At 39.2% G+C, this 23,727-nt stretch overlaps 1 protein-coding gene and 1 long non-coding RNA gene across 4 annotated transcripts in view; one reads left to right on the forward strand and one right to left on the reverse strand.

Annotated features, from left to right (window-relative positions):
* Window positions 1-842: 842 nt before the first annotated feature.
* LOC142842111 (uncharacterized) overlaps window positions 843-23,727 on the reverse strand; it is a 39,139-nt gene continuing 16,254 nt past the window's right edge. The window contains exons 1-4 of one of the 3 annotated variants that reach the window (XR_012909177.1): window positions 10,159-10,223; window positions 9,169-9,295; window positions 8,918-8,978; window positions 5,160-5,242 (exon numbers count right to left, since the gene is read on the reverse strand). This is a non-coding gene — a long non-coding RNA (uncharacterized LOC142842111). Of the gene's footprint in view, window positions 1,086-5,159; window positions 5,243-8,917; window positions 8,979-9,168; window positions 9,296-10,158; window positions 10,224-23,727 lie in introns of those variants that run through there. The other 2 variants (XR_012909176.1, XR_012909175.1) reach the window with 2 other exon arrangements.
* On the forward strand, window positions 22,307-23,528 carry LOC142842112 (ADP/ATP translocase 2). Its single transcript, XM_075959042.1, has one exon. It carries the CDS (start codon window positions 22,379-22,381, stop codon window positions 23,273-23,275), a length of 897 nt encoding a protein of 298 aa, XP_075815157.1. The 5' UTR covers window positions 22,307-22,378; the 3' UTR covers window positions 23,276-23,528.

Here is a 23,727-nt window from a genome sequence, read left to right on the forward strand (position 1 = left end):
AATGTTTCTTATATTCTCTTCTATTAAGCATTTTTAACATTAACATTGTTAAATTGTGTTGACCAAAGAGCAAATGTTGTGAGTACTTCATCTACCCTTAGACTTGTACTAAGGAGGTAGACTCATGAGGATCAAGAGTTCAAATATATCCCTGAATCATTACTAACATTTAGGCAAAACTGAATAACAAATAAGAAAATCTCAAGGGAATTTGTGGAAATATGAAAAACAAAACCAGGAGCAACAACCCACCACCATTTCATAGATACTCTTACTTAAAAAGTATGATCACACACTGCCTGATATTTAGATAAAAAAATGAATCAATTAGATGATGGGGTTACCATTCTACACATTATAGTAGAAAAATACAGATTAACAAAAGTCACGGAAGAAAAATAAGGACCACAAAATAAACTTTACTAAATGGATTTGTCACACATGGAGCACACTTTAGTATCTACCTCAAATGTTTCAAAGTAGAAACCACAAGGCAGTGATCTCTACCATCAGTCTTCAGTGAGCATGGTAAATAATTTACTTCCTTCAAGGCTATAATGAAAAATAAATGGATCATCATTTTTTTCTTGAAGCTGAAGACAACTGTAATGTCTAAAGCCTTTACAAAATCACTTTCAGAAAGCGTTTTCTTTTATGTGAGTTTATTCATATTTCTGTCTTTTAATTGATACACATAGGCTTTAAAATATTTAGAGCACTAGAAACATGGCTGGGCAGTTAAGAAATGTTTGCTACGTGGCCCAAGGTCTGATTTTTTGACAACCTCCTGTAATTTCTGCAATAAAATCCTAGCATCTAATATATCAGAAACCAGCATGCACATTCACATACCCACACAAAGCACACTGATATCACATAATCACAATTAAAACAACTCTTTAAACATATTTTCAGTCATGAAAGTTTTTCTCATGTAAGAATTCATTCCTATAATATAGGTGTTAAGGCACCTAATGGCTTACAGAGTTTTTCTTCACCATGAAGCAATCAGGCAGGCTTGAAGTCTGAGAAATCAATCCTTCTAAGTTGATGGAATCATTTGGGAAGACTTATGAAATGCTGTCCTGCTGGAGGAAATAAGTCACTGTGGGTAGGCTTTTCTAGTTTACACCCTCTGCTTCATGCTGTAAGTTAAGGATTTGAGTTCTTAACCTGTTTTAGCTGTCATGTTAGACAGTTGTAGCAATAACACTTTCTTTCTTTCTTTTTTGAGAAAGTGTTTCTCTGTAGCTTTGAAGTCTGTCCTAGAACTAGCTTTGTAGACCAGACTGGCCTCAAACTCACAGAGACCCACCTGCCTCTGCCTCCTGAGTGTGGGATCAAAGTATGCACCACCACTGTCCAGCTGTCATGTCACTTTCATGGTGATTCTGTATGTATCCCGCTGGAGCCAAAGGCCAACTTAATTTTTATAAGTTGACCTAGACATTATATCACAACAGAAAAGGAACAAATATAAATCAATAAAGTTTTACACTTGAATCAATAATTCCATTCAATTGAGGAGAAATATAAAATCTAAAAGGGTTACATTACTGTTTAAATTCATAGTGCAAGTGTTACAGCTCGGGGGGGGGAGTTATGCTGACTGCCAGAAGTCAGACTATACCTACAGCTATGAAAGGAAGGTAGTCTGGATATTTATAGCTGTGTAGAGAAAGATACCCTGATCTGATGTGGGATTCCCCTCTGTGTGATGTGATTACCATTAATGAATAACGAAACTGCCTTGGCTTGTTGATAGGGCAGAATTTAGGTTGGCAGGGATAACTGAACTGAATGCTGGGAGAAAGAAGGGAAGAGTAAGTGAGATGCCATGGAGATGCTGAAGACAGATGCTGGGAATTTTACCCAGTAAGTCACAGCCACAAGACCATACATAGATTAATAGAAATGGGTTAAATTTATATGTAAGACTTAGCCAATAAGAAGCCAGAGCTAATGGGCCAAGCAGTTGTTTAATTTATACAGTGTTTGTGTGATTATTTCAGATCTAAGCTAGCCAGGTGCCTGGGAACCAAACAAGCAACCTCCCTACAACACTGACTGTCAGAAGTCAGGCTATACCTACAGTTGTGAAGAGAAGGTATCTTGGGATGTGGGATTCTCCTCTGTATGCTGTGAACATGATTTATTACCATTGGTAAAAAAAAAAGTTGCTTTGGCCTACAGCAGGGCAGAATATAGTCAGGCTGGAAGAGAGAGAGAGAGAGAGAGAGAGAGAGAGAGAGAGAGAGAGAGAGAGAGAGAGAGCGAATAGGTGGAGTAAAAGAGATGTAGTTGTTCAAGCAGAAAGATGCCAGAACAGAACATTACTGATAAGCCACAGCCTGTGGTGAGATTAATAGAAATGGGTTAATTTAAGATGTAAGAATTAGTCAATAAGAATCTTGAGCTAACAGACCAAACAGTGTTGTAACTAATATATTTTCTGTGTGACTATTTGGGTCTAGATGGCGCCAGAAACTTCCTGAACAGTCTCAAATTACAATACTGGATATCTACAGCTGATAGGAAAGCTACCCTGACTGTTATTAAGTCAGGCTATGCCTGAAACTGTGGAGAAAAGGTATTCTGAATAGTTATAGCTCTAAAGAGAAAGGTACCCTCACTGTCCTGTCAGGACATACCTACAGCTGTGAAGGGAAAGTATACTGGATACCTACACCTATAAGGAGAAAGGAATCCTGACTGTTGAGAAGTCTGGCTATCTCTTTCTGCTCCTGATTTGGACCTTGAGATTTCTGTCCGGTGCTCCCATGTGGGTCTCTGTCTCTATCTCCTTTCATCGTCTGATGAAGGTTAATATTCATGAGGATGCCTATGTGTTTGTCTTTGGATTCACCTTCTTATTTAGCTTCTCTAGGAACATGAATTATAAGCTCAATGTCCTTTATTTATGGCTAGAAACCAAATATGAGTGAGTACACCCCATGTTCCTCTTGGAACTCAGGACCACGAGGGGTGCACCCACACACTGAGAAAATGGGGATGTTCTGTCGGGAACTCACCAAGGCCAGCTGGCCTAGGTCTGAAAAAGCATGGGATAAATCCTAACAAAGCGGACAATGAGGAATACTGAGAACTCAAGAACAATCGCAGTGGGTTTTTGATCCTACTGCATGTACTGGCTTTGTGGGAGCCTAGGCAGTTTGGATGCTCACCTTACGAGACCTGGATAGAGGTGGGCAGTCCTTGGGCTTCCCACAGGTCAGGGAACCCTGATTGCTCTTCAAGCAGATGAGGGAGGGAGACTTGATCGGGGGAGGGGGAGGGAAATGGGAAGCAGTTGCGGGGAGGAGGCAGAAATCCTTAATAAATAAATAAATTAAAAAATAAATAAATAAATAAAAACCCTGGTTCGATTCCCGGAAATCTGGCTATAACTGAAGCTGTGGAGGGAAGGTAGCCTGATACCTAGGGCTCTGAAAAAAATGGTAGCCTGATTGTTAGAAGTCAGGCCATACCTACAGTTGTGAAAGGAAAGTGTACTGGATACCTAGAGCTATGACAAGAAAAGGTATCCTTGTAGAGGCCCCAATCCATGAGCCTATTTCCACCTTGTCTGAAGGTCAGAGTTTCCTAAGGTGTGGTTGTTTTGTGTTTTGGACTTTAAGAGGGCCCAGGCAGATAAATCCACTCCCCCTTGAGCAAAGGTGAGAGAATTCAAACATACTTCTGCTCCTTCTTTTGAATTAAGATGTTTGGCCTAAGGATTGACTGCCTTTAGGATCCTTGGTCTAGGGTCGGTTCACTGCCTGAATAACAGAATGTTTTTCTCAATAATCAAGGACTTGATGGATCAAAGTATTGAAGCAAGTAACTGTTCTAGTTGTCCTTGGCATTGTGTTAAAGCAGTCTTCTGTCTCCCCCCCCCCATTGTATTGGGGTATAAACATAATGGGAAATTAAATGCAGGCAGATTTACAGTATTCACTGGAACTCCCTGCCAGTACTATCCTATGCTTCTGCTTTATTATTTTCACTTGTGTCTTCATTCTCTTTGCTTATTTTTCTAATCCCCAGGCCCCTACCCTGGTAACTGGTATACTTGTCAAAGATGGTCCCTGACAAACACTGGCTATTGGGAAGTCCGGCTATATGTGAGGCTGTGTTCCAGTGGGAGATGTTCTCCATGCAGGATGTAGCAATACTGCTCCTCTCCAAAAGAGCCATCACAGCTGGGCCCTGCTTCATTCTGCTAAGAGAGCTTCAGAATAGAGATGTCCATGGCTGTTATACTCCACTTCCCTAAGGGAGTTTCCTAGCAGAGATGTTCAATGCTTCTCTGTTTCACCCCACTAGGGAGTTTCCTAACAGAGATGCCAATTTTTTTCTCAGCTTCAGCCCAAATTGTTACTTCTCTGCTTCACTGGAGTTAATGGGAAACTTGCAGAAATGTTGAAGTCGCTGGTGAAGAGTTGCTACTTCTGCTCTGCTCCTTTAAGGGAGTTTGCCAGCAGAGGTGACCAAAGCTTCTCTGTTCCAATCCACTACGAAGTTTCTTACCACTACAGTGAAGGTTTTCACCCAAAACTCATTCAAGAAACTTAATTGGAAGGGAAGAATCCAGGAGAGGGGCTCTCTCTGCCAGGGCAGAAGCCAGCTGAACATGTATAGAACTTATATAGGACTTCTTAGTCACAGAGTATTCCCAGGGAGAAGGTTCTCATGGTGGGAATTGGTTAAATGTCAATCTCTGATCTTGAACAATGCAGAGATTGGCTGGATTTCATGTTCAGGGGTTGGTAGATCTTGAGCTTAGGGATTAGCTGGTTTTGTGCTCAGTTGGTCAAGGGTAGAGTGTGTTTCTTTGGCTTTTGTTTTAGAGTCAAAGTGTGTTCTATCACTTGCCTTTTATAGTCTTTTAAGTCTGATTTCAGGGTCAGGTGTTTCTTTCATTGGCTCTGGATTCAGAAACAAAGTGTATTTCCTTGTCTTGGTTTTAGAGTCAGGATGTATTTCTTTGTCTCCAGTTTCAGAGTCAAAATTATGTATTTCACTGTCTCTGATTTCAGAGTCAGGATGTGTTTTTTTTTGGCTGGCCCATTTACCCTACACATAGGACTTCATAAATTCATTTTACCATGAGTTTGTAAGTACAAACAGTATAAAAATGACATCATAATGCTTGAAAAGATTGTTAACACTGTCAAATTTATTTCTACAGAAGAAATAGCTCTGTGTAGTAGGCAGAAGATCCTTGTTCATTCCTGGCTGCCTAGACCCAAAACAATGACACAGAAACAATATTAATTAAAACACTGCTTGGCCTATTAGCTTAAAATTCTTTTTTTTTTGAGACAGGGTTTCTCTGTGGCTTTGGAGTCTGTCCTGGAACTAGCTCTTGTAGACCAGGATGACCTCACACTCACAGAGATCCGCCTGTCTCTGCCTACCTAGTGCTGGGATTAAAGGCATGCACCACCACCGCCCAGCTAGCTTAGAATTCTTATTAACTAACTCTGACATCTTTTTTTTTTTTTGGTTTTTCGAGACAGGGTTTCTCTGTGGTTTTGGAGCCTGTCCTGGAACTAGCTCTTGTAGACCAGGCTGGTCTCGAACTCACAGAGATCTGCCTGCCTCTGCCTCCCGAGTGCTGGGATTAAAGGCGTGTGCCACCATCGCCTGGCTAACTCTGACATCTTAAATTAACCCATTCCTATTATTTTGTATTTTACCACAAGACTTGTGATTTACCAGTAAGATTCCAGGGCATCTGTCTCCAGACTCCAGATACATGGAGTCTGACTCCACTTTCTTTTCTCCTCTATCTCTGCTTGGAATTCCTGCCTTGCTCTATTCTGCCCTGCTATAGACCCAAAGCAGCTTTTTTTTTTTTATTAAACAAAGGCAACAAAATATATTCACAGCATACAGAGGGGAATACCAAATCACTTTGTAGCTGATTATAAATATTTTGGCTAAAGATCTGACCAAATACTGTATAATAAGAAGTCCTCTTTTTTATTTCAGGTCAATGTCTACTGTAATATGCAAAGATTTTAAAAGATTGCTGCAAATAAAAATTTTACTCCTATATAAAGCACAAATTTTTCCACACTGAGTACATTTATAGGGTTTCTCTGCAGTATGATTTTTTTCTCATGATTTAGATTATTCATACATGCAAATGCTTTATCACACTGATTACATTCATAGAGTTTATCCCCAGTGTGTGATCTTTTATGCATTTGAAGAGTACTGTGATGTACAAAGGCTTTACCACACTCATTACATTCATAGGGTTTGTCTCCAGTATGTGTTAGTATGTCTTTGAAAATGACTATAATAAACAAAGCCTTTACCACACTAATTACAAACACAATGTTTCTCTCCAATATAGGTTCTTTTATGCTTTCGGAGGTTACTGTGACATGCAAAGGCTTTACCACACTGATTACATTCTGTAGTAATAAGGGCGGTGGGGCTGCATTCCCAGCACCCCGGCCGCCTGCACTGCTAGCTTATGCCCCAAAATAATTACAGGGACACTGTATTCTTTTAAACACTGCTTGGCCCTTTAGCTCTAGCACTTATAGGCTAATTCTCACATCCTGATCAACCCATCTCTAATAATCTGTGAGAACCGGTCTTACCGGGAAGATTCTAGCCTAGTCCATCCTGGGTCTGAGCTTCATGGCGTGTGTCTGCCCAGGAGCGGGGCATGGCATCTCTCTGAGGTGTCTGCCCTGAGAGGAGAGCTGTCGAGTCTGAGCTCACTTCCTCTTCCTCCCAGCGTTCTGTTCTGTTTACTCCACCCACCTATCTTCTAACCAATAAAATGGGCCAAGGCAGTTCCTTTATTAGCCAATGACCTTCCTCCATCAACATTCATAGGGTTTCTCTCCAGTATGGCTTCTTTCATGCCTTTGTAGATTACTGTGACATGCAAAGGCTTTACCACACTGGTTACATTCATAGGGTTTCCCTCCAGTATGAGTTCTTTTATGCTTTCTGAGGTAACTGTGACATGGAAAGGCTTTACCACACTGATTACATTCATAGGGTTTCTCTCCAGTATGGGTTCTTTCATGCCTTTGTAGATTACTGTGACGTGCAAAAGCTTTACGACACTGGTTACATTCATAGGGTTTCTCTCCTGTATGGGTTCTTTTATGCTTTCTGAGGTAACTATGACATGCAAAGGCTTTACCACACTGATTACATTCATAGAGTTTCTCTCCAGTATGGCTTCTTTCATGCCTTTTTAGATCACTGTGACATGCAAAGCCCTTACCACACTGGTTACATTCATAGGGCCTCTCTCCAGTATGGGTTCTTCCATGCCTTTGTAGATTACTGTGACATGCAAAGGCTTTACCACACTGGTTACATTCATAAGGTTTCTCTCCAGTATGGGTTCTTTCATGCCTTTGTAGATCACTGTGACATACAAAGGCTTTACCACACTGGTTACATTCATAGGGTTTCTCTCCAATATGCCTTTTTTCATGTGTTTGAAGAGTACTGTTATGTGCAAAGGTTTTAAAACATTGATTACATTCATAGGGTTTCTCTCCAGTATGAGTTCTTTTATGCTTTCGAGGTAACTGTGACATGCAAAGGCTTTACCACACTGGTTACCTTCATAGCGTTTCTTTTCAGTGTATGTCTTTTTATGCATTTAAAGATGACTGTGATGTGAAAAGGCTTGACCACACTCATTTCCTTTATAGGGTTTTAATCTAGTAGGTGTTTTTTCAGGCATGTGAAGATGACTGCCACATGTAATGGCTTTAATACATTGAGTATATGCAGAAGTTTTCTCTCTAGTTTGACTTTTTTCATGCCTACAATGATAATGGTACATGTGAAAGCATTACTACATTTAATACATTGTTGAATTTTTTATCCGTATGAATTAATTTTACAATTTAGTCCTTTTTTAAAGAGGAATTAAATGTTAATGTTTTATTACCATGTTTACAATTTTGTTTTTCCCCATTATTAAGGCTTGCTTTTCATCTTTGAAGATACATGATTCACATTTACAGAATCTTTTTTCTACATGAGAATTTTCATGTATTTGAAGAGAACTGAAAAAACTCAGAGCTTTACCACTCTTATTGCATTCATGTGTCCTCTACTGTGAGTGATACTACATTTGCTAAGTAAACTAGGACAAAGAGAAATATTTGTACAGTCATAGTACTCATGGTGCTTTTCTGAAATGTGAGATTGTTGATATATTAACAATGAGGCTATAAAACTAATTACTTGTATACTTTTATATCAAATTCAACATGTATACTTAACATGGAGACTGCTACACATCTTCTGTTTGTTCTGAGAGAGAGGTATGCTATATCTTTTCACATCCCTATGCTCATGTGGCTTGTATCCAGAGTAACATATGATATACCTAGTAAAGGAAGAATAACAAATACAAGATTTCCACATTGAGATCACACTTTATGTCCTCATAGACTTGTGGCATCTGGATTAAGGCCTCTCCACAACAGCTGCCCCTTGATTCATGACTCTAACTGCCCCCTCACTGAAATTAACACAGTCACAAGTATATGGGTTAAACTACCTTTTCTATGGACTATTAGTGTAATAGAGAGTTTTAGAGATATACTTATCATCTTTTCAACATGTATATCTTTTATAATATGAATAATATGAAATAAACAGACAATTTTACAGTATAGTTCTCATTGTATTATGATTCAAATGGTAATATAAGTTAAGACATTGTTTCCTTGACTTCTTTCTTAAAAGAATGACTTGCAAATGCAGTTCACCTATCTGAAATTAAGGTATATGATTTTGTGAGAATTTAATAATTATCAATGCATGTTATTATATACACTGCTGCTGTTGTTTAAAACATATAGGATGTATTACAATTCTTCAGAGGTATATTTGTATATTTATAAATGAAAATTACCTTTCATGTCTTCTAGAACTTTGACAATGTTCTTCAACATTATGGTCTTCCCAACTGTATCCTAAAATATAGTGCCAGACATTATATATTAAAAATTGTAAAAAAAATTTAGCCACCATTTGTAGTAAACCTTACAACCATGCCTGATTTATTTACCCCATTCTACTTTCTCAATCATATTACAAAAGAGCACCATTAACCAATGAACAGTTGTCCCCTTATTTGAAACATGAAAGATAATTCAGCCCTACCTATAGTAGTGAGGTTTCTGTAGGTCTTCACCATCACATCTTTGTAGAGATTCTTCTGGGAAGGATCCAGCAAAGTCCATTCTTCCCAATTGAAGTCGACATGCACATCATCATGGGTCACTGTATTCTAAAATATGCCATATATGTGTACAACCAAAAGCACGATTCTGACAACACTGTAAATGTATACTTCTTTGACAGTATAGTCATATAATTCTGGTGCTCCCCATACTTACTCCATGACACAGACATCATAATTTAATCACCAAGTCACTTTAGAAGCAAAATGAATAGGAGGCTCACCTCTGTCATTTCTGACCCTTTGAATGGGATATCACCTTACAAGAGAAATGCCTACTGACCAACAATGAAAGATATGTAAACAGATCAAGAGTACAGAGTACAGATAAGAGAAACTGTATGAAAGGTTAATACCTACCTACAAAAAGAAAAATAAGATGAAAAAGCCAGATGTATTGAATCATACCTCTAATCCTTATACTCAAAAGGCAGAGGCATGTATATCTATCTTCCTCTGAGTTGAATACCAGCCTAGTCTATGCAATCACTTCTAGGACAGCAAGAAATACATATTAAATATCTGTTTCACATGAAAAATATCAAACAAATATAAAAGAAATAACTCACAGGTTTTTACTGGTTTCTACAAAGAGTTATGCATTCACTTGAACTCTTTATTCATCTACCAGAAACCTGAAGTGTCCCAATTTTAACTGCAATGTAAATAAGATTTTACTAAAAGCACTGTGTGTTTAAAGTTACAAATTGACAAATGAAAACAATAGCAATGAATATGCTGATTATAAATAATCAACACAGAGCAAAAAAGATAGATCAACAGTAAATAGTCCTCCTGGTCTTGCATACAGGTGGGCTCAAGGACTTACATGGGGGATCATAACTATCCATTGTTCCCAGCTTAGGGTTTCTAATACCATCTTTTGATCAGTGTAAAGACCAGGTACTCACATGGTGCATATCCATGCATACAGGTAAAATACGTAGAGGTAGGCAGAGTAGACAGGATTGAATTCTGGAAGGAAGAAGGCAGAGTCATAGAGAACCACCATGGAGGTGCCAATATCAGACATGCTGCATCTTTCCCGGTAAGCCACAACCTTGTGGTGATATCCAGATTACTAGAAATGGGTTAAATCAATATATGAGAGTTAGCCAATAAGAGGCTACAGATAATGAACCAGGTAGTATTTAAGTTAATACAGCTTCTGTGTGATTATTTTGGGTGTAAGCTAGCCAGGACGACAAGCAATCCCATCTTTGTCGCATAGAAGGGAACAAAGGGCCACCCTCCTCCTCCTACAAAAATATTCTTTTTAAAATAAAAATTCAAAACAAACAAAACAGGCAGGAAGAAGTTTATGCACCTGCAATCCAATGACTCAGAAGGCACAGGCAGTATTAATGTCATGAATACATGCCATTCTGGGAAACATAATGAAACCTTCTGACAAATTTTAAAATTCAAGATATGGGCGAAGCTCAGTACAATAGCATATGCTTGATAGGAACCATCATACAACAATATTAAAACAAAAGCCAGGAATGCTGGCCCACTTTTAATCCCAGCACTTGAGAGTCAGAGTCAAAAGATCTGTGAGTTTGAAACCAGCCTGGTATATAGAGCTAGTTTCAGGACAGCTAGGGCTACAAAGACAAACCTTGTCTCCAAAAATAAACAAATAAAAATGAAAACAGTGGGCTATTAAACCACCTAGGCACCAAATAGCAGCTAATTCTACTGAATCTTGTGTGATTTAGTGTTAGAATTTATGATGGTGGGGAAGTTATGACAGCAAAAGAAGAAAGCTGACTGATTAGTTTCAACCACAACATGGTAGGCACAAAAAACAGGAAATGGGTTGAGGCTACAGAAACTCATATTGTGGGATTCCCTTCTGTATGCTGTGATTATCATTAGTTAATACAGGAACTGCTTTGGGCTTAAGCAGAGCTATGGGAAAGAACTTAGCTAGGTGGGGAAAACTAAACTGAATGCTAGGAGAAAGAAAGTGGAGTCAGGGAGAAGTCATGGAGCCCCAACAGAGACAGATGCTGAGAACTTTACTAGGCCACAGTCACATAGCAATACACAGATTAATAAAAATTGGTTAAATTAATATGTAACTGTTAGCCAGTAAGAAGCTAGAGCTAATGGGCAAAGCAGTGATTTATTAATACAGTTTCTGTGTGATTATTTCAGGGCTGAGCAGCTGGGAACTAACAAGTGGCTTCCCACAACAAACTGGTGCTTGTGTGGCCAACTAAAATCCACTTAAAATCTTAGAGAGCTTGGAAAAGGATTCTAGACACTAAAAATATAAAGTTTAGCCACATTTATTTCCCCAAATGGGGTTTGCTTACTGGTGACATGCTGCGGTTCCTTTAAGAGAGTTTTTCTGATTTAGAGATAGCAGGAAAAAAACCTGCACCATTTTGAAATGCCGGCTTTCTGGACTGTGCTGCCACCGTGAACTCTTGACTTTCTGGAGGACCAGCTATGGGATCTGTGAGCAGATTGCTACCGGCAACTTAGATCCCCTATATGCCTGAAAATGGGGCAATGGACTGGATGGAGCAAGCAGGCAGGCCGTATTTGCTCTACCAATGGCACAGCTTAAGTTCCACAGTGCTTAGCATTTTAAGAAGTGCTCCTAAACAGTAAAGAATTACAGACACACAATAGGACAGATTCATACCTAAAAGATCTCTAAATGAGACATGGTGTGTTTAAAAAATGTACATAGGCTTGGGAGAGAGAAGAAAACTATAGAAAGTTATAAAAAGAAGTAAATGGTTTATAAAAATGAAACAAAAGTCTTTAGAGAGACAGAGTATAGAAAATCATAAATTAAAGGAGTAAAGATAATAAAATAAATATTAAAAAGTAATAGAATAAAAAAATAAGCCACATAAACATGGACTATATACAGAGTCTCTGGATTATGTATATTATTGTGTTTTCTTTAATTTTTTTTGGCTGTAAAGGAGCTAAGTAACCAACATATATATTTTAAAGGTATCATGTCTTCAGGATTTGGGTCTAAGGATTTGTTGCTTTGCAAAAGAGGTTCTCTTTTTTTCCCACAAAGGATGAGAACCTGTGGAATCCCTCCAGACTAATGTGGTTTGATGAAGCAAGACCGCCCAAAAGGTCACTATGATCACACCCAAAAAATTACTTCACCAAATAAAGAGCAGGAAGCAGTTTGAAGAGAACTATGCCCATATTCCCAAATACTGTTCATAAATGTTTGTTTACATTTAAAAGGGAATATGCTATAGAGATTTGCATTGGTATGGATCTTGGTTCATTGATACTATTTTAAGGTCAATTTTATTTGTGCATTTCTGCTCTTGATTAAGTCATTGTATTTGTTTAGCTCATTTAAAAATGTAATGTATAATTAAAATATAGGTAAATAGAGAGTCATCTATAATAGTAATAGTTAGTAGCATATTAGATTTTCTCGATGTATAGAAATGTATTTCAGATAGATAGGGATTCTTCAAATCTTTCATAGACTTTCAGAATATGACCTTTAAAATGTTTTAAGAGCTTAAGACTTTTCATGACAATGAGACACATCTGCTCCTGGCAGCAGCAATCTACTTCAAGAGGATAATCAGCATCGAAGAGGCTCCTTATGGAGTTGGTTAGCCATTTGGGCAAGAAACTGCTCTAGGCTGGACTGCTTGATGAACTAGACATGCAGGACTCACAGGGTTCCTGATTCATGAAAGCGTCTGCCAGACATTCTGCAGGACACAGAAGAAGGCAACTGATGGACTTTTCCATTGCAAGGCAGAACAGGTCTTCAAATTTCCTACTTTATGGAAAAGTCTGCTTGATAGTATGGACCTGTGAGCTGAAGATTGAATGCCCCCAACAACACAGAATAACTTTGGGTGACTATCCAGGCAACAAGATGTCTTTGTCATTTCTAGAGTTTTGGAAGTTGCTTACAATATACTTCCTGTTTACCTAGGTAATATTATATCCTTCTGGAGTCTCTGTTGGAGTTGAAGAATTGGGAGGTGATCTGGAATTCCTCTCTCTATGCTGTGATTATCATTGTTTAATAAGGGAACTGTTTTGGACCTATAGCAGAGCTATAGGGCAGAACTTAGGCGGGGTGGGGGTAACTAAACTGAATGCTGGGAGGAAGAATGCGGAGTCAGAAAGAAGTTATGTAGCCTTGCCAGAGACAGATTCTGGGAACATTAGCTGGTAAGCCACAGCCACATAGTGTTATACAGATTAATAGAAATGGGTTAAATTAAAATGTAAGAGTTAGCCTTAAATAAGAAGCTAAAACTAAAAGGCCAAGCAGTGATTTAATTAATACAGTTTCTGTGTGATTATTTCAGGGCTGAGCAGCTGGGAACAAACAAGTAGCCCTCTTTACTACATCATATCACAGCCCCAATGAGAGATTTTATCCAGAGAGGCTCCTCCTACTAATGATTTCACAAGCAATCAAATGAAAGTTACCAAGAAGAGGCACATGTTAAAATACATCTTCTTATCTGGGAGGTTTTCATTCAATCAATTAAATTCTAACCTGGGTCACTAGAGGCTTATGTTCATCCAAGAAGAAAATTAATTTGGTCATTTCAATGATACTCATAGTCTGCAATAGCCCCTACACTTTTCAAATGTTAAAATCTCTTCTGATGCTCAAAACAATCACTTGACAGTGACTTGTGGACAGAGGTTTCTGTCCTACCTGGTCTCAGTCATTCAATCCCAGAGAAACACACAGAGGTCTACATTAATTATAAACTGGTTGGCCTATTAGCTCAGGCTTTTTATTAACTAATTCTCACATCTTGCATTAGTACATAATTTTTGTCTGTGTTAGCCACAGGGTTTGGTACCTTTAATCAGTGAGGCATTCTCATCTTGTTTCCTCTATGTCTGGGTGATGACTGCAGACTTAGCCTTTCCTCTTCCCAGAATTCTCCTGTTCTGGTCACCCCACATATCCTTCCTGCCTGGTTACTGGTAATCAGCATTTTATTAAACTAATACAAGTGACAAATCTTTGCAAGGTACAAGACCAGTGGCCCACAGCAAATAACATCTTGTAAAAATCAGAAAACAGGGATGGAACCCGGTCGCAGAGGCGGACGGAACATGGTCACAGAGGCGGACCAGCGGCAGCAGAAGACGCAGGCCACAGGAAACGGGAACCATTGTGGCAGCAGAAACAGGCTGCAAGGACCACACACCGAGACCAGATCGCCCCACATCAATTAAATCAAAGAGGTAGGCCTTTGGTTGGTGAAGTCCCTGGCAAAGGAGGAGCCAGGCCCTATTCCTGAAGACCCTTCTGAGGGGTGAGAGGGACCATGGCCCCCCGGCAGGAACCAGGAAACAGAGTGAGGGCATTTTGTAAGAGGAGCCCCTGGCCAGCAGGGAAACCTGAACCAGTTTTAAAAGACCCATTAGATAGCATCCATAGGAGGAGATGGGCAGGCTCCAAGGCAAGAATTCACCCAATAATCTGAAAAACAGCATGAAAACACCAGAACCCAACGATCTTACAACAGAAGGTCTTCAACACCCTAACACAGAAGAAGTGGAAAAAATTGACTTTATGAAAGCAATAGAGTCCCTTAAACAACATGTGAAAAATGCCCTTATAGAAATGGATGAGAAGTATAACCAAAAGTTTGAAGAAATGAGTAAATACGTACATAATACCCTGGGAAACCAAGAAAGAACAATCAAACAGGTAATGGAAACAGTTCAAGATTTGAAAACTGAAATGGAAGCAAGGAAGAAAACACAAACTGAAGACCAGCTGGATATGGAAAATCTAGGTCAACGAGCAGAGCCTACAGAAACAAGCATAATCAATAGAATACAAGAAATAGAAGAAAGAATCTCAGATTCTGAGGACACCATAGAGAAAATAAATGCAATGATCAAAGAAAACTGCAAAGCCAACAAATTCTCATCACAAAACATTCAGGAATTATGGGACACAATAAAAAGACCAAACCCAAGAATAATAGGAATAGAAGAAGGAGAAGAGTCACAGCTCAAAGGGCCAGAAAATATTTTTAACAATATATTGGAAGAAAACTTTCCCAACATAAAGAAAGATATTCCTTTGAATATTCAAGAAGCATACAGAACACCAAACAGACTGGATCAAAGAAAAACATCCCCTCGCCATATAATAATCAAAACACAAAATATACAGGTTAAAGAAAGAATATTAAGAGCTGCAAAGGAAAAAGGCCAGGTAACTTATAAAGGTAAACCGATCAGACTTACACCTGACTTCTCTATGGAAACAATGAAAGCCAGAAGGTCCTGGATAGAAGTACTGCAGAAGCTAAGAGACCGTGGATGCAAGCCCAGACTACTATACCCAGCCAAGCTTTCGTTCACTATAAATGGAGAAAACAAGACATTCCAAAATAAGAACAAATTTAAACAATACATAGCCACGAATCCAGCCCTACAGAAAATAATAGAAGGAAAATCGCAACCAAGGAATCCAACATTGCCAACACTGCCTACAATAACTGATGCATCTAGCGACCCTTCACTAGCATAACTCAAAGAAGGGAGACACACAAATTCTACTTCCAAAAACAATAAGAATATCCAGAATTAACAACCACTGGTCATTAATATCACTTAATATTAATGGTCTCAATTCACCTATAAAAAGGCACAGGCTAAGAGATTGGATACGAAAACAGGATCCAACATTCTGCTGTTTGCAAGAAACACATCTCAACCACAAAGACAGGCATCTACTCAGAGTAAAGGGTTGGGAAAAGGTCTTTCAAGCAAATGGTCCTAAGAAAAAAGCAGGTGTGGCCATATTAATTTCTAACAAAACTGACTTCAAACTAAAATCAATCAGAAGAGATCGAGATGGACACTTTATACTCATAACAGGAACAATTCTTCAGGATGATGTCTCAATCCTGAATATCTATGCCCCTAATATAAAAGCACCCACTTATGTAAAAGAAATATTACTAAAACTCAAGGCAGACATTAAACCACACACACTAGTAGTAGGAAACTTCAATAAACCTCTTTCAGCAATGGACAGGTCAATCAGACAGAAACCTAAGAGAATTAAGAGAACTACTGGAGGTAATGAAGCAAATAGACTTAACAGACATCTATAGAACATTCCACCCAAATAGGAAAGAATATACCTTCTTCTCTGCAGCTCATGGAACCTTCTCGAAAATTGACCACATACTTGGAAACAAAGGAAACCTCCACAGATACAAAAAAAAATCAGTGTCCACCTGTGTCTTATCAGATCACCATGGATTACAGTTAGAAGGCAAAAACCACGCTACCTCCAGAAAACCAACAAACTCATGGAAACTGAACAGTCAATTACTGAACCACACCTGGGTCAAGGAAGAAATCAAGAAAGAAATTAAAGTCTTCCTTGAATTTAATGAAAATAAAGGGACAACATAATCAAACCAATGGGACACTATCAAAGCAATGCTAAGAGGAAAGTTCATAGCACTAAGTGCCCACTTAAAGAAAACGGAGAAAGCATACATTGGAGACTTAACAGCACACCTGAAAGCTTTAGAAAATAAAGAAGCAGACGTGCCCAGGAGGAGTAGAAGACTGGAAATAATTAAACTGAGGGCTGAAATCAACAAAATAGAAACACAGAAAACAGTCCAAAGAATGAATGAAACAAAAAGTTGGTTCCTGGAGAAAATCAACAAGATCGACAAACCCCTATCCAAACTAATTAAACAATAGAGAGAGAACACGCAAATAAATAAGATCAGAAATGAAAAGGGGAACATAACCACAGACACAGAGGAAATTCAGAGACTCATTATATCTTACTACAAAAGCCAATATGCCACAAAACTAGAAAATGCAAAAGAAATGGACATTTTTTTAGATAAGTACCATATACCAAAGCTGAACCAAGACCAGGTGAACAATCTAAATAGACTTGTTACTCACAAAGAACTAGAAACTGTTATCAAAAATCTCCCCTCCAAAAAGAGCCCAGGACCATATTGTTTCATTGCAGAATTCTATCAGAACTTCCAAGAAGAGCTAATACCTATAGTCCTTAAAGTATTTCACAATATAGAAACAGAAGAGGCATTGCCAAATTCCTTTTATGAAGCTACAGTTACCTTGATACCAAAACCACACAAAGACCCAACCAAGAAAGAGAATTACAGGCCTATCTCACTCATGAATATCGACACAAAAATTCTCAATAAAATACTGGCAAACCGAATTCAAGAACACATTAGAAAAATTATCCATCATGATCAAGTAGGCTTCATCCCAGAGATGCAGGGCTGGTTCAACATACGAAAATCTATCAATGTAATCCATCATATAAATAAACTGAAAGAAAAAACCATATGATCATTTCATTAGATGCTGAAAAAGCATTCGACAAAATTCAATATCCCTTTATGATAAAAGTCTTGGAGAGATTAGGGATACAAGGGTCATACCTAAAAATAATAAAAGCTATTTACAGCAAGGCAACAGCTGACATCAAATTAAATGGAGAATAACTCAAAGCCATCCCACTAAAATCAGGACACGACAAGGATGTCCACTCTCTCCATACCTCTTCAATATAATGCTTGAAATTCTAGCAATTACAATAAGACAACATAAGGGGATCAAGGGGATTTGTATCAGAAAAGAAGAAGTTAAGATCTCGTTATTTGCAGATGATATGATAGTATACATAAGCGACCCCAAAAACTCTACCAAAGAACTCCTACAGCTGATAAACACCTTTAGTATTGTGGCAGGATACAAGATCAACTCCAAAAAAACAGTGGCCTTTCATACAATAAGGATAAGGAAACAGAGAAGGAAGTTAGAGAAGCATCACCTTTCACGATAGCCACAAATAGCATAAAATATCTTGGGGTAACTCTGAAAAAGGATGTGAAAGATCTATTTGACAAGAACTTTAAGTCTTTGAAGAAAGAAATTGAAGAGGACACCAGAAAATGGAAGGATCTCCCTTGCTCCTGGATTGGGAGGATCAACATAGTAAAAATGGCAATTTTACCAAAAGCAATCTATAGATTCAATGCAATCCCCATCAAAATCCCATCAAAATTCTTCTCAGATCTGGAGAAGACAAAATCAACTTTATATGGAAAAACAAAAAACCGAGGGTAGCCAAAACAATCTTATACAACAAAGGAGCGTCTGGAGGCATTACCATCCCTGACTTCAAATACTGCTACAGAGCTACAGTATTGAAAACAGCTTGGTATTGACATAAAAACAGAGAAGTCGACCAATGGAATCGAATAGAAGACCCTGACATTAACCCACAAATGTAAGAACACCTGATTTTCGATAAAGGAGCTTAAAAGTATACAATGGAAAAAAGAGAGCATCTTCAACAAATTGTGCTGGCAAAACTGGATGTCAACCTGTAGAAGAATGAAAATAGATCCATATCTATCACCATGCACAAAACTCAAGTCCAAATGGATTAAAGACCTCAATATCAGTCCAAACACACTGAACCTGATAGAAGAGAAAGTGGGAAGTACTCTACAACATATGGGCACAGGAGACCACTTCCTACGTATAACCCCAGCAGCACAGACATTAAGGACCTCATTGAATAAATGGGACCTCCTGAGACTGAGAAGCTTCTGTAAAGCAAAGGACACTGTCGCTAAGACACACAGGCAACCCACTGACTGGGAGAAGATCTTCACCAACCCCACAACTGACAAAGGTCTGATCTCCAAAATATATAAAGAACTCAAGAAACTAGACCATAAAAGGCTAATCAACACAATTATAAAATGGGGTACTGAGCTGAACAGAGAATTCTCAACAGAAGAAGTTCAAATGGCCAAAAGGCACTTAAGGTCATACTCAACTTCTTTAGCGATCAGGGAAATGCAAATCAAGACAACTTTAAGATACCATCTTACACCTGTCAGAATGGCTAAAATCAAAAACACCAATGATAGCCTTTGTTGGAGAGGTTGTGGAGAAAGGGGTACACTCATCCATTGCTGGTGGGAATGCAAACTTGTGCAACCACTTTGGAAGGCAGTATGGCGGTTTCTCAGGAAATTCGGGATCAACTTACCCCTGGACCCAGCAATACCACTCTTGGGAATATACCCAAGAGAGGCCTTATCATACAACAAAAGTATATGCTCTACAATGTTCATAGCAGCATTGTTTGTGATAGCCAGAACCTGGAAACAACCTAGATGCCCTTCAATGGAAGAATGGAAGAAGAAAGTATGGAATTTATACATATTAGAGTACTACTCAGCAATAAAAAACAAGGACTTCATGAATTTTGCATACAAATGGATGGAAATAGAAAACACTATCCTGAGTGAGGTAAGCCAGACCCAAAAAGAGGAACATGGGATGTACTCACTCATATTTAGTTTCTAGCCATAAACCAAGGACATTGAGCTTATAATTAGTGATCCTAGAGAAGCTAAATAAGGAGAACCCAAAGAAAAACATATAGGCATCCTCCTGAATATTAACCTTCAGCAAGCAATGAAAGGAGACAGAGACAGAGACCCAAATTGGCGCACAGGACTGAAATCTCAAGGTCCAAATCAGGAGCAGAAGGAGAGAGAGCACGAGCATGGAACTCAGGACCGCGAAGGGTGCACCCACACACTGAGACAATGGGGATGTTCTATTGGGAACTCAGCAAGGCCAGCTGCCCTGAGTCTGGAAAAGCCTGGGATAAAACCGGACTCTCTGAACATAGCGGACAATGAGGACTACTGAGAACTCAAGAACAATGGCAATGGGTTTCTGATCCTACTGCACGCACTGGCTTTGTGGGAGCCTAGGCAGTTTGGATGCTCAAATTACTAGACCTGGATGGAGGTGGGGGTTCCTTGGACTTCCCACAGGACAGGGAACCCTGATTGCTTTTCGGGCTGGGGGGAGACTTAATTGGGGGAGGGGGAGAGAAATGGGAGGCGGTGGCGGGGAAGAGACAGAAATCTTTAATAAATAAATAAATTTAAAAAATCAGAAAACAAGTTACATCTTTCCAACATACAATGGTATAGAATATGGAACACCATTTACACTGCAAAATAGAGAAATGGAGACATAGTGGGAGAAGATTGAACCAAGAGAAGATTGAAGCATAGCAGGACAAATATTAAATCCTGTAGCTCTGTCTCTGATACACAAGGCTTCAGTTTCAAAGGGCTTAGATGGCCCTATCCCTGCATCTAGTTTTCGTTTTTTTTTTTTGAGACAGGGTTTTTCTGTAGCTTTAGAGCCTGTCCTGGAACTAGCTCTTGTAGACCAGGCTGGCCTCGAACTCATAGACATCTACCTGCTCTGCCTCCCGAGTGCTGGGATTAAAGGCATGCACCATACCACCCAGCCCTGCATCTTTTCATATATCTCTGTGGTTAATTTCACTCCCTATATTCAGCTAGTTCTCCACAGAAGATGTTTTATAGTTTAGGCATCTCAATATCTTATGCTATCAAAATGCAACCTAGGCTGTATCAAAATACAACCCTGGCTGTTGTGGAATATTATTGTAAGATGTGTTATATTTGTTTATGTTGTGAAACAATTGTTTCAATGATACAAATATGTGTTGCATTCTTTTATGTTGCATGTGTATAATTCTGTGAAGCTATGATACTGGGCTGGTCTAAAATACCTATTTGGCCTAATGAACAGTCAGTAGCTTGGTAGAAAAGTATAAGAAGGGCTGGCAAGCAGAAACAATAAACAGGAGGAGAAATCTTGGAGGAAAAAAAGGAAGGATGACCAAGAAAAGGAGAGAAAAGTATGGGCCAGTGACTCAGATACACAGCAAGCCACAGAATAAGAAGTAAATAAAAATTTATACAGAATAGAGAAAGATAAAAGCCCAGAAGCAAAAGGTAGATGGGACAATTAGTTTAGAAACGCTGGCTAGAAACAAGACAGCCTAAGACCAGAAATTTATAATAATAATAATAATAATAATAATAATAATAATAATAATAATAAGCCTCAGTGTATGTCACTTTTTGAGAGCTGGGTGGCAGACCTCCAAAAGAGTAAAAACAACAACACCAGGTTTTGTCCTCATAGCTTCATGGTATGAACTCTCACAATCTCTTCACTGGGTTTCTGTCTCTGCCAAACATGGATGCCAGTAACAATGCTGAATTGTAACCACAAACTAAAAACCCAGTACCCTAAATTTTGATTCTTTCTTGTTTACAGGACCAGCACATGATGAGTGGTCCTGAAAAGCTTAACTTCTTAATTGACAGACACTAACACACTTGGACCACAGGTGTAGCAGATTTTGTATGAAATTGCTTCCTAGGATTAGGAATCACTTTGCTTACTCCTTACATAAATTGAAGGTTTATGTGGATGGAGTCTTACTCCTGGAGCACCTTGCTAGACTTCCATTCCATGGCAAGGGCCTGTCTATAATAGTAATAAACTCCTTGAAAATCCCTGCTTCTTTCAGTAATTGGTGGCCACCTGAAACTACCTTTTCATTTTCATTTATTTCAGCCCCACGTGTTTTCTTTTTACTGTAGACCTGAATGAATCATCAGTAATAACCATCCAACAGATCCAATATTTCATTTAAGGAATCAGCCCATTTTTTTAAATTGTGCTTTACTAAATATCGAGGTAATAGAAAGATTTTGGAGCCAAAATATCAAACAATGACCTCTAGCTTAATCTGTTATGGAGTCTATAATTTCCAACTGAAATCCTATGATCTCAGTCTCTACTTTCTGGCATTCTTCTTAACATTTCTGTCTTCCTGGTCCTATAAGAACAGCCAATTTAGTTCTGTGTAAAACTTTCTATATTTTTTTCACCACCTAAAGTCTAGATATCTTCTACACTCTTTCAAGAGGCATCATTCCCAGGTTCTGCCTAGCAACAATATTACTTTTGGTTTTCCATTTCTTTGTCCTAACTTGCATTTATGTTGCTCTGATTAAATCCTCTAACCAAAATCAGCTCAGACAATGAGTGGGGTAATTTGACTTCATCATTTTTAGAGCTTAGGATAGAAAATCATGTTAATAGTTGAATGCAGCCCAGAGTCCGGGAGTCGAAGCCGGTTGTCAAGCCAGTCCCGTTCCGCGCTCCCCTGCCTTTTCTTTCTCTTTCAACATGACAGATGCCGCTGTGTCCTTCGCCAAGGACTTCTTGGCAGGTGGAGTGGCCGCGGCCATCTCCAAGACGGCGGTAGCGCCCATCGAGCGGGTCAAGCTGCTGCTGCAGGTGCAGCATGCCAGCAAGCAAATCACGGCAGATAAGCAATACAAGGGCATTATAGACTGCGTGGTTCGTATCCCCAAGGAACAGGGAGTCCTGTCCTTCTGGCGTGGTAACCTGGCCAATGTCATCAGATACTTCCCCACCCAGGCTCTCAACTTTGCCTTCAAAGATAAATACAAGCAGATCTTTTTGGGTGGTGTGGACAAGAGGACCCAGTTTTGGCGCTACTTTGCAGGGAACCTGGCATCAGGTGGTGCCGCTGGGGCCACATCCTTGTGCTTTGTGTACCCTCTTGATTTTGCCCGTACCCGTCTAGCAGCTGATGTGGGCAAAGCTGGAGCTGAAAGGGAATTCAAAGGCCTTGGTGACTGCCTGGTTAAGATCTACAAATCTGATGGGATTAGGGGCCTGTACCAAGGCTTTAATGTGTCAGTCCAGGGCATTATCATCTACCGAGCTGCCTACTTTGGCATCTATGACACTGCAAAGGGAATGCTTCCAGATCCCAAGAACACTCACATTTTCATCAGCTGGATGATTGCACAGTCTGTCACTGCTGTCGCTGGCTTGACTTCCTATCCCTTTGACACGGTTCGCCGTCGTATGATGATGCAGTCAGGACGCAAAGGAACTGACATCATGTACACAGGCACAATCGACTGCTGGAGGAAGATTGCTCGTGACGAAGGAAGCAAGGCCTTTTTCAAGGGTGCATGGTCCAACGTTCTCAGGGGCATGGGAGGTGCCTTTGTGCTTGTCTTGTATGATGAGATCAAGAAGTACACATAATTATGTCGTAGGTGTTCTCCCCGAGAACAGGCATGTTGTATAATACACCATATCTTGAACATTCTGGACAGATTCTCTGGGCTTGTCTGTTTTATCAGTGGCAACTATTTACCAGTTGAAAAGTGGGAAGCAATAATATTCATCTGACCAGTTTTCTCTTAAAGCCATTTCCATAATGACAATAATGATGGGACTCAATTATATTTTTTATTTCAGTCACTCCTGATAATAAAAATTGAAGAAATAAAAAATATCTAAAGACAAAAAAAAAAAAAAAATAGTTGAATGCAAAAATCCATGGACAAAGATTGTTTCCTGGCTTTCTCTCTTGCCCAGTCACTCCTTCATTCATGCTAAGATAGCTCCCTTTTGTAGCCCAAGCCCACTTTCTTAGGGATATTGCCACCCTCATTGGAGGAGCCTTCCCACGTGAATCATCAACACAATCTCTC

The sequence above is a fragment of the Microtus pennsylvanicus genome (assembly GCF_037038515.1).
Source record: "Microtus pennsylvanicus isolate mMicPen1 chromosome 13 unlocalized genomic scaffold, mMicPen1.hap1 SUPER_13_unloc_2, whole genome shotgun sequence".
In the NCBI taxonomy this organism is placed as follows: Eukaryota; Metazoa; Chordata; class Mammalia; order Rodentia; family Cricetidae; genus Microtus; species Microtus pennsylvanicus.

What these genes read in the sequence shown, in the direction of transcription:
- LOC142842112 (XM_075959042.1), top strand. Translation starts at nt 22,379, where the DNA reads ATGACAGATGCCGCTGTGTCCTTCGCCAAGGACTTCTTGGCAGGTGGA.